The 12,132-nt window shown below is 36.9% G+C and overlaps 2 protein-coding genes across 2 annotated transcripts in view; one reads left to right on the forward strand and one right to left on the reverse strand.

The window, feature by feature from the left end:
* Window positions 1-6,274, forward strand: part of LOC130553097 (zinc finger protein 850-like) — a 29,758-nt gene extending 23,484 nt beyond the window's left edge. Inside the window, exons 13-14 of the mRNA XM_057331843.1 lie at window positions 1,649-2,361; window positions 2,643-6,274. Coding sequence (XP_057187826.1) covers window positions 1,649-2,361 — 713 coding nt within the window. The 3' untranslated portion in view covers window positions 2,643-6,274. The remainder of the gene's footprint in view (window positions 1-1,648; window positions 2,362-2,642) is intronic.
* Window positions 6,275-6,336: 62 nt separating this feature from the next.
* The window catches only part of LOC130552930 (gastrula zinc finger protein XlCGF7.1-like), a 12,614-nt gene continuing 6,818 nt past the window's right edge, over window positions 6,337-12,132 (reverse strand). Inside the window, exon 3 of the mRNA XM_057331621.1 lies at window positions 6,337-8,578. The gene's annotated coding sequence lies outside the window, so the exon portion shown is untranslated. The remainder of the gene's footprint in view (window positions 8,579-12,132) is intronic.

The following is a 12,132-nucleotide window of genomic DNA, read 5'->3' on the forward strand; positions in this document are numbered from 1 at the left end:
TGTTAAATGTAAGCTAGCACTATTTCATTGACAATTTATGAGGCTAGCTAACACAAGCTGTGATGCTCTTTCTTCTATCACAGCAAAATCGCCGGTGTTATAAAAGGTCAAATTAACTCTCATAGTCTATATATTATCCACACTTTGAGAGTGTGGATTATATATACACTGTGAGTGTTAATTTGACATTTTTTAACACTGGCGATTTTACTGTGATGCTTTCTTTTAGCCAGTTTTCTGTCATCATACAGAAGTACAGTAGGCTACTGGTCAGAGGTTTGGACACATTACTGTTCTAAATGATTTTGAAAGAAGACTCTTATTCATAAAGCCTGCTTTTATTTGATAAAAAATACAGAACAAAACAGCAATATTGTAAAACATAAGTTTTTTGTTTTAATATTTAATGTATTTCTGTGATGCAAAGGTGAATTTTCCATACCCATTATGACAGTCTTTAGTGACACATGATGCTGATTTCATCAATTTTGTGCAGCTTAATATTTTTTTTGTGTGATCACACGTTGTATATTTGCAAAAAAATGCAAAAAAAGTTAGGCTCATGTTATTTTTTTTGCTTTTCTGAATGCTTATAACTTCTAAACGAAATGAGATATCTTCATCAAATTTTACACGTTGATTTATGGGCACGGTCTGAGAACACACAAAAAGGGTGGTGGGGCTGCGCCACTTAGTGGCCTTTTAATTAAACACAACGTTAAATACGTTCTGATTGACTTCAAAATTGACACTGCAAAACTTTGTGTTTGACACAGTTTGTGCATATCATCATTGGCACATCTTGTTCACCCCATAGATATTTGGTGACAGCGCCACCTAATGGCCAAAAGTTATAAGCAATTATCTAGTGTTCTGACTGCCTTTCCCTGTGTTTTTAAACTTGGTTTTCAAAATGTGATAATCTGACATGTCCAAAATATTTCCTCGGTCTGCCATTGTGGGTGTCACCCATTTGAAATTTATTCGTAAAATGCAGTATTCTAGAAACGCAATGGCGGATCACTACGAAACTTGGTTTGGTTCATCAAGGTCATGTTCTGAGAGGACCTGTAAAGTAATAGGCAATAGGCTCGTAGTGGTCAAGAGATATAACGAAATGTATTAATCTGCTTGTAACATACGAGAAAATCAACATAATGTTATTCGATTCACATAAGTTTATTTGTTGGCTCAAGCTGAGTTCATTGATAACAAAGTTGTCATATTCTACCATACTTCCTGTCTTTCATATTGAATTATAAAAAACATACTTTTTAGAATGCCTCCTACAAAAACTGTCTGATTTCCCCTAAATAAAAGTTAATAAAAACTTTTTGATTAATTCAATGGTTCTCAAATAGAGCCTTTACGAAATCATGGTGAGCACACCAAAGGGTCATGTGGCTGTATCTTCACGACACATTTGTGTATTGACACGGAACTTGGTATGCATCATCACTGAAACGACCTCACACAAATTTGGTGACAAAAGTTATAAGCTATTATATTGTGCTCTTTATGCTTTTACATGTCTGCTGTGAAGAAACTAATCTTCAGAAATGTCCCTATGTATTTCCCTTTGTGCCCTTGTTGGGCTTGACCCCGTAATTGCTGCTTGCAGCTATATTTACTCTTGTGTTTGTTTCAGATGAGAGCGGTGATTCATGTTGTGATGGAGAAACGGCCTCTACATCAAAACAGCGACTGACAGCTCAAACTGCTCACATGAAGACACACAGTGATGAAAAGTCTTTCCACTGCAGTCAATGTGGCAAATATTTCAGCACCACAGGATATCTAGATATTCATCAGAGAATTCACACGGGAGAAAAACCGTACGCGTGTCCTCACTGTGACAAGAGATTCAGCCAAAAACCTCATCTGAAGAAACACATGCGTGTCCACACCGATGAGAGACCGTATGAGTGCAGTGAATGTGGAAAAACCCTTAAGAGTTCAGATGCTTTAAAGTCACACCAAAGATCACACTCTCAAGAAAAACTCTATCAGTGTTCACACTGTGATAAACGCTTCCTTAAAAAATCTTATCAGGTATGTCATGAGAGAATTCACACTGGAGTGAAACCTTATCACTGCTCTCACTGTGGAAAGAGCTTTTCTGATCATAGTTCTTACAAAGTTCATGTGAGAATTCACACTGGAGAAAAACCTTATGAGTGCAGACTTTGTGGGAAGAGTTTTAGTCGTCAAAACATTTTAACAAAACACCAGAGAATTCATACAGGTGAAAGACTTTTTAAATGTTCTCAGTGTGACAAGACGTTTGCTCGGCGAGATGTCCTTAAAAACCATGAGAGAGTTCACACTGGAGAGAAAAAATCTGCACCAAAACAATCATAAGTAGGTTTTATTATTTTTATCTAAAGCATCTACTGTACGTATGACATTGGAAGCATTTTTGTATATTTGATCAGTAACTTTGTTCATATGAGAATTTGTAGTTCATGATGATTTACATGTATTTTGTGATCGTTATTATTCATGAGCAGTTTTACAGTAGTTAATTTCTTCTGTTTTTTTATACTAATCTGAATGATTTTACATTTCACTTCTGAATAAATACCGTGTGTCACTCTCAAGTGTTTTTGTCATGGTCCTGACAAAATGTGTTTCATGTCCAGTTTCTTGTTGTCAGATCCTGATGTCTGGATCCTAAAAAGGACATTGACTAAAGGCACGATAGAAAACAACATGCTGATGACAAAGCTTCATGTTCACAAACAAGCGTGATGTTTTGTTGTTCTGTTGATTCACCTGTCAGTATACAGAGATAACAGAGGAGTTAATTCAATTCAATTTTATTTATATAGCGCTTTTCACATAGAAATACACAGAAATTGTAATATCAGCAGTCTCTCGGTGAGCAAGCTAACACAGCCCTGTGCCGAGGAACCCAAACTCCAGTGATGAATAAATGGAGGAAATAAACTCGGGAGGAACCAGTCTCAGCCGGGAGGGCCAGATCTCCTCTGATGTGTCACTGCTGCACTCACTGACTTTGATTTAAAGTTACTGAGTAAATGTTTATGAATAACAAGGAGAGATTATTAGTTGTGATTTGGGAACTTTCATTTGTTGAAACTGGTCTACTTAGGTCTAATTTTGTGACCGATATCAGACAACAGAGGAACATTGTAAGCAGGGAAATAGTAATGGCATAATGTAACTGAGTGCAGCTATAACTTCAAACTGCGGTCATGTGATGTAAGTTTAGCATCAAATACTAAGTATTGTGAATACTGTTGACCATTAATGTGACAACAAGTAGTCCGTCTTTGCTCTTGGTTGGTGATGGAATTCGATTAGAACATTTAAAGGTTATAATAGGAATCTCAATGGTTTTAATTTAAATTGTAATGGTGTCTACTGGTTTGTGATTAATTCTCTTGGTGGCATGTTGTCTGGCAGATGGGAACCAGTAGTACATCAATAAATCCTAATAATGCCCGAAACACACTACATTAATTCTGTAATGGTTTTTCAGCAGAGGTATTGTTAACAAGCTAACATGAACAACAATGAAGGTTTTTAAGCATTTATTTGTCCTTGTTTATGTTAGTTAATGCCAGTACAATTGTTCATGTTTGTTCACTGTGCATGTTACATTTACCACTTTTTTAAAAGGTATGATTAAATTAAGATTAATTATTCTTATAATTATTGTTACAAATACAATCTTTTGTATCAACACGTTTTTTTGCATGTGAAGCGTAGTGTTTGGCCTTTTAAGGATAAATCCCTTTTGTAACCAGCAATTGAATCTTTTTTTGGGCTTTGGAAATAATAGGTTTGAAATTTACTTTACATCTACACTTATCAACAGATATTTGTATTCCAAGATATGTTATATTATCTTTGAATGCAACACCCTCAATTGATTTGATAAGGCGATTTTTAATCGATAGCAATTCACATTGATTCAAATTTAAACTTAACCCCGAAGCAGGATTGAAGGATTGAAGAACCTGCAAAGCTATTTAGATTTGTGACAAATCATTTAAGAATAAAACTATCGTCCGCTAATTGGCTGATAATAACTCTTAGTGTTTCCAATTGTTATAAACTTTAAGTTGCTACTGTTTATATGTGAACTAAGGAGCTATGTAGCAATAAAAAAAAGATAAGGGACACTGGACACTAGACGTCTAACTCCTCGATTTAAAAAGAATCTAGGTGAAGAACCATTACTTGGTCGAATTCAACCGTTACAATTTGTATATAGCATTTTAGCCATTCTGCAAAAGGAAAGCCTGAAATAAAAATGTTATTATAATGTGTCAAAAGCTTTGTAATAATCTGAAAAGAAAATGAATCCGTCACTGCTAAAAAAATTTGAATAATCTAACATGTCTAGTAATAACCGTACATTATTAGAAATGTGTCTTTGCATAAACCCTGATTGTGTTTCGTCAATGATAGATAAAATTTAAAACCTGTTTTAATCTTTTTGCTAGGACTAAAGATAATATTTTATCATTATTATTCAGTAACGTGATCGGACGCTAATTATCTAAAAATAGGGGGTCTTTATTAGATTTAGGGATAAGGGTTATTAACCCTTGGCAAAGAAGTGATGGTTTCTTTCTACTTTCCTCATAGACCTTTAATAAAAAAGGTGCTATGATACAAATAAATGGCTTTTAAAACTCTGAAAAATTAAATTGCAGGTTACTTTATGCATTTATCTTCATACGGGTTGAAGTCAACCGATGTTACATTTCCCACAAAATGGTACAGCTCAATATATCAATCACTATTATAAGCTTACCGTTGTAAATCAGGGGAAGGTAGGCAGACAGTTTTCAACACAAATTTTTATGTACTTGCCCAATACTAAATTTTGGTTTATTTCAACCAAATAAGTTATGGATTGCAGCTGTAAAAAATATATATCAATGTAATGTCTGAATTAAGTAATGTCTTTATTCAGTTATGAATAAATGGTGCCATGCTGCTCTGACTTCACCCTTGCAGGCTCCCTATTGGCTGATTCAGGGGTCAAGGGCGGCCATTTTGTGTTTAAATCATTGTAGTCCTTAGTTTACAACACTTAAGTCAGAACTTAAGAATCAGTCTTAAACTTTACTGAAAGTTGCTTTTAGGTTCTTTATAGAAGTCTCCTACTCTTAAAAAAGTCCTACTTCTTACTAAGAATTTTTTGACACTTAAGTCAAGGTTTAAGACAACTCTTAAGAGCATTTTTGAGAAGTTTTATACATATGGGCCCTGATATCTATCAGTGTAACATTTCTAATCAGTTGTTGAATGGGCCGATATTCTGTCGGCAAATGGTAGCCTATATTTTTAAACTATGAATGCAACAAATACCACAGTTATGTATAAAAATATAGTGTTTTCGTACAAAATACAGTAAAAATATAAATTTTTCACCATTTCTAGCCCTGTTACAAGTGCAATTTTTCAGTATCAGATATACAAGTGACTGTTGGACTTTTATTCTACATTTTACAGTGCATGGTTTCCACAAGAAATAAGAAAAGAACAGATGCTGACATACTCTAACAGAGCACTTGAGGTTGCTTTCCACTATTTATTCACCAGTGATTTCTTTTTTATGAAAGCTCTTAACTCTTTTTTTCTTTTTGAGCTCTTATAACTCGCATCAATCAGGTCCTGCACTTTATCACTCTTAATAACTCTTTTAACATCAGTCTCGCACTTAATTTTCTCAATCCTGCATGTTTTAAAAGCGAAACCAAAACGTCAGACGCGCATGCGCTTTGCTGGACACGCAAGACTTGTGAAGGTGCACCTCTCAGAAAACGTAGACAAATAAAAAATCATTTTAGATGTTTAATTACAACTCGGAGGATTGCGATTGCAAGACGAGGGCAATGTACTCATTTTTAATGAAAATCTCAAATTCGAACAAAATCCATATTTTTCACTTCTTTTTCCTGTAGCTCAAGATTAGACCGTGCGCGTGCGCATTCCGACTTATTATACCAGCAGTCGTATCATGGTTGTCATCCTTTTCACCTCTTCCGAGTTTGCAATTATGAAAAAGTTTAGCGTTAAGCAAAGTTAGTTAGAGAAGAGTCCCACACAGGCTCAACACGCAGATTAGGTTTCATTTGTGTGACAATATGACGGAAGGCACATGCGCCACCTGTTGTCAAACAGTGGAGTTACAATTTCACATTATCCGAAGTGTTGAGATTTATTAGCTTATTTACATTTACATTTACATTTATGCATTTGGCAGACGCTTTTATCCAAAGCGACTTACATGTAGAACTGTTACACCAGTGGTTCTCAAACTGGGGGCCGTGGCCCCCTGGGAGGCCCCAAGATGGATCCAGGGGGGCCACAGATTTTGTGGCATTTTATGAAATATAGAAATTTATCATACATTTTATGCAATCAAACATCAGAAAAATGACACCACCAACCAAAAGAATTGAGGTTCCAGCATTGTATAACTGAATGTTTTTGGTTTAATTAAAATTCTAAGTTTAAGATTATATGTCTTTATATGGGGGGCCGCAAAGCGATTTACTTAACACAAAGGGGGCCTTACAACTAAAAAGTTTGAGAACCACTGTGTTATGGAGCAGATCAAATATAATTTATCATTTAAATTTAAAGGCCGAAATGTAAGGTTTGTCATTTTATAAAACTTTTTTTGGTCAAAACTTTATGTTGAACAAAAAAGTGCATGTCAGATAACATGTTATGAGTAGTTTTGTAAGTTTGAAATCCTGCCATCATTTTTAATGTTTTAATTCGAGTGTTTATGCAAATAAAAAGTGTATAGTGCAATTACTTTTGTTGGTTTTGGACAGAATTATCATCAACGGTATTGTATAACATAGCTCTCAGCCACTTTCATTCTCTCGAATGGAAAAGGTTGGAGACCCCTGCAATAGAGCGATCAATCGTGTCAAATGCTGAACTAAGATCCAACTAAACGCAGATCCTAGAATCAGTCTTTACACTAAAAGATCATTTGCTAGTCTAAGAAGAGCAGATTCTGTACTGTTACCTGATCTAAAACCAGATTGAATTTGATCAAAAATATCTTTTTTTTTGCTAGAAATGGGGTAAGCTGACTCAAAACGAGTTTTTCTAATAGTTTAGATAAAAATGGTGGCTTAGATATTGGCCGAAAATTATTTGGATCTGTTGGGTCTAGGCCAGGCTTTTCAAGAAGAGGCGGGACAACCGCATGCTTCAAACTTGAAGGAACACAGCCACTAGTTAAACTACCATCTATAATAGGGAGAATACTTGGCCCAATAGTATCTATGAGGTTGATAAACAACTTCGGAGGAAGCACATCATTAGGCGAGCAAGTAGGTCTCAAATGTGCAACAACGTCCTTAATAAATGAGAGAGAGACTGGCTCAAATTGAGATAAGGTATGAGGCAATGGAGGCAAAGTTATTGTCATATAACTAGAGGTCATAACAAGTGTATTGTTTTAGCGATTTATTATGGGTTTGTTGTTCTAAATGATGTTTGTGTTCAGAAAGGGGGAGTATACTGGTATTGTAATGATTTATTGTGGTGTTTTTAGTATTGGTCTGAATCATTGAATTACTCATACTCTCAGGATTTGCAGCCAAAGGATCTTGCGTTCATCTCTGATCGCTGAAAGGCAGATTTCACTTTGTCTGTTTACTAACACAAATGATGTGAGAATCCCCTCATGAGCTCTCTTGAGTTTGTGACAGGGAGTGGGGACTCGCTGTCAAGAAACAGTGGTTTATTCTGACAATCTGCAATATGTTTTGGTGGGGCATAGCAACTCCCTGTTTGTGGGCATCTAAAATAAATCAATTCAATAAAAATGAAAAAAATAAGACATAGTCCCTTTACACACAGTCAACCAGTGTCGGCAATAATATTACTTTTCTCAGAACAATTTACTGATGGACACTTTACAAACTGGATAAAACAATAAACATTGAAGAGTAAAGGCCAGTACAGCCAAAGCGACAAATAGACATCAAAATAACATAAAAGACCAACATATTTGACCGTGACATGGACACATCTGAGTCAAAGCCCCAAGTGTTACCCTGTTTAAGAGAGCGATGATTTCACACCAATTTTCTTCAACAAGAGAATTTACTTGAATTCTGGTGAATAACTGTTGCTTTACATCCGTTATAAAATCAACATCATACAAGTTTAAACAAAAGAGAGCAATTAGGGTTTTTTTTCAATCCGCTTCACAAACCTGTATGACTTACTTTTTCAGAACACAACAGAAGATATTTTGAAGAACGTTGATAATCAAACAACACTGAACTCCACTGACTTCCACTGATTGAACACAAAACCACTGAGACATTTCTCAAAATACCTTCTGTGGTGTTCCACTGAAGCAAGACTCACATACAGGTTTACAAACACATGAGGAGAATAACTGATGACAGAATTTTGATTTCAGTGTGAACTGTCCCTTTTAAAGTGATATTGACCTCAACACTGGCAGCGAGCACTCAGACTTTTAACAGATTGAGACGCTATGATGATGAATCCAGTGCAGTTTGTTCTTCAGCATGTTTCTTCTGATGAGTCTGTAAACCTTCCTAAATAAGTGAATCTCTCCCACAGATGGGCAGTGATAAGGTTTCTCTCCAGTGTGAACTCTCTCATGGGTTTCAACACTGAATATAAACGTTTGTCACATGAGAACATTATAAAGTCTTTCACACTGTGTGAATCTCTGAGTGAGTTTCTCAGTAGGTAGTTTTTGTTCTAGACGTGAGAACTCTTCCCACATAACACTGCATGATACGGTTTCTCTCCGTGTGAATCCTTGTGTCTCTCTAATGGTGATGAGACTGAAACTCTTCCACAAACACTGCAGTCATAGGTTTCTCCAGTGTGGATTCTCGATGAACTTTAAAAGATATGATCAGAAAACTCTTTCCACAGTGAGAGCAGAGGTAAGGTTTCTCTCCAGTGTGAATTCCTCATGACGTACAGCTGAGATTTATGAGGAAGCGTTATCACAGTGTGAACACTGATAGAGTTTCTCAGAGTGTATTTTGGTGTGACTTTAGACAACTTGAATCCCTGAAGGTTTTTCCACATTCACTGCACTGATACGGTCTCTCATCGGTGTGTGAACACATGTGTTTCTTCAGATGAGGTTTGTGGTTGAATCTCTTGTCACAGTGAGGACACGCGTACGGTTTTTCTCCCGTGTGAATTCTCTGATGAGTAACAAGATTTCCTTTGGTGCTGAAATATTTGTCACATTGACTGCAGTGGAAAGGTTTTTCTCCAGTGTGTGTCCTCATGTGAGCGTTCAGACTAGAAGACGAGACACAAGCTCTCCCACACTGCTGACAGTGAAAGTGTTTCTGGTCTCTGTGCTCTTGTGAATGAAGTTTCTTCTCTTGTAAGGTAGGAAAGCTGATGTCACATCTGGTGCAGGTGAAGAGTTTCTGTTCTGTGTGTTTTCTCTCATGTGTCTCTAAACGTCTCTGTGAACTGAATGTCTTTCCACAGGTGATGCAGGAAAGAGTTTGTGCTGTCAGTCGCTGTTTTGATGTAGAGGCCGTTTCTCCATCACAACATGAATCACCGCTCTCATCTGAAACAAACACAACAGCGTTAACAACAACCTCCAGCACATCTGAAACTACATCAGTGTCCACTGAGAATGAGAAACTTCATTGTACTTTTCACAAGTAACAAAAAAAAACTTTATATGAAACAGGAAAACAAATGATAGTTAAATATTATAAAAAAACAACAGAAGAAAGATACCTGAGGGTATAAAGTCATCATCTTCATTAGTTGATTCTTCTCTGATTTGGGTTCTGTTTTTATCTCCAGTATTGCGTTCGAACAGTTTACCTGAAGGAACAAATCATCATGATTCTCATCTTCATCAGTCTGTTCTTCCTTCACTGTGGTTGTGTTTCCATCTCCATCAGTTTCCTGCAGTCCATCAGTGTGACAGAACACATGTTGAGTGGTCTGGTGTTCAGGATCTGCTGTTCTCCAGCGTTACAGACAGAATCCAGAGACTCTGTGGAGGTTTGATCAGTAGATTCATCCTGATTCAAGGTGTGATTACTGTCACACACAGTGTCCTGAGCGTCTGTGGGGTTTGACTCGACCTTTACCACAATCTGACAAACACACAACACATCATCAGCACTGGAGCTTTATATAGAATATATGTGTGATGTCTCACTTTGGTTTAGTTTGACATGAATGACAGTATAAAAGCAGTAAATGATGTTGAATGTGTCCAAACCTCAGTGTTGAGTTCATCTCCTCTTGTCCTCAGCTTTTCCTCCAGTAACGCCACCTCTTTCTTCAGCTGACAGATTTCTGTGATGAAATCATCAATATCCAGCATGGACAGATCAGTTCCCACTGATTTACAGCACATCTGTGACGTCATCCTCAACATCTCAACACAAACACACACACACAACACTCTGTTTAAAACACTCAAGAGAGAAAATCAGAGTGATGTGAACACGCAGCGCTTGATGTTTGACTTTCTTTCTTTCTTTAGTGGGTTTATCGGCGGACTGAAGAGCTGCAGAGCGACTCCTGCTGGACTGGAGACTGGTCTCATGATTAATTTCTTATCGTGTCAGTGTTGTGTGTGCGGATCTTGACTCTGTAAGAAGGACACCGATTTTACAGCAGGATAGAAAACAACTTGCTGATGACAAAGCTTTAAATGTTTTGTTCTCTTTTAAATGTTTGACTTTCGCTCTGCTGTCATATGTTAGTGCATGTCATTAGAATGTGTCCTGTTTCTTTTTTCCTGAGCAAAAAATTATTGCATATATTTATGCCACGATTTACAGAAGATGCCCACAAAAAACATGTCATTAAGAGTAATTAACATTATATAGTTATAGACATTAAAATATATCCAAATGTAATGTTTGATTGCATTATTCTTACAGACATGACAGTTTTGCCATAGTAACATACTGCTCACATTCATAGATGATGTGGACATGTGAGCATTTGGGAATAAAATATGTAACACGTTAATGAAATGTCTAAATGGGAAAGCCATGTGATGTTGTGTTTGATTATTTAGCAGCAGGTGCTTGAAAAGATCACTACAAATTATTACAATTTAATTATTCAACACAGTGACATTATTATTAGTTTCACGGTTTCATTATAACTGTTAAGTAAGAAATGAATACATACATTAAATATAATCATCATCATCATTATGAAATGCACTTACAGTACAGACACAATCACAGCACCACTGATCTGTTCAATGTCACACATCAGAATGATAAAACACACCAGAAACACTCTTCATTTCTTCATTCTAACAAATGTCTTTATTATGTTTACCAAGATTGACATAAAACAGCTTTTGCCGCAAGGCTGCCCATATGAATCAATGTCAAGAATGTCCAGAAGATGGCACTGTTGACACAAACACATGACATCACTCATCATTGAGATCTTTACAGAATTAAAAACGGACTGGTCTCAAGGAGGAGAAGATCATAACAGCTGAAGATGCTGAAGAAGTCAAGACCATACTCAATCATGCAGAAAGTTTACATTTACATTGAGTCATTTAGCAGACGCTTTTATCCAAAGCGACTCATAGAGAGTTCAGGGAGCAATAAGTGATATGTCATACAGGAGCAATAATACAATAGGTGCTAATACAAAGTTACTAGTTTCAACAAAAGCCAGACCACTACCTGTTGAGAGAAAGAGAGGGTTAGTGTGTTTTCTGTCATGTGTTCACAGAAGAGATGGTTTAGTAGTTTTTTGAATGTTGTGAGAGATGTGGTTGACCGGACTGAGTTAGGAAGTGTTCCAGCAGGAAGGAGTTGTGAAGGAGAATGAGCGGGAGCGCGATATACTGCCCTTATGGGAAGGCAACACAAGACGCCGCTGGTTTGCAGAACGCAGGGATCTTGATGGGGTGTAGGAGTGTAGGAGGGTGTGGAAGTATGCCGGTGCAGATCCAGTGATAGTCCTGTAGGCAAGCATTAGTGACTTGAATCTGATACGGGCTTCAACCGGTAGCCAGTGGAGAGAGATGAAAAGGGGCGTCACATGAGCCCTTTTGGGCTGTTGGAAGACGAGGCGTGCTGCTGCGTTCTGAACCAGCTGGAG

Source organism: Triplophysa rosa, linkage group LG4 (genome assembly GCF_024868665.1).
Source record: "Triplophysa rosa linkage group LG4, Trosa_1v2, whole genome shotgun sequence".
NCBI lineage: Eukaryota > Metazoa > Chordata > Actinopteri > Cypriniformes > Nemacheilidae > Triplophysa > Triplophysa rosa.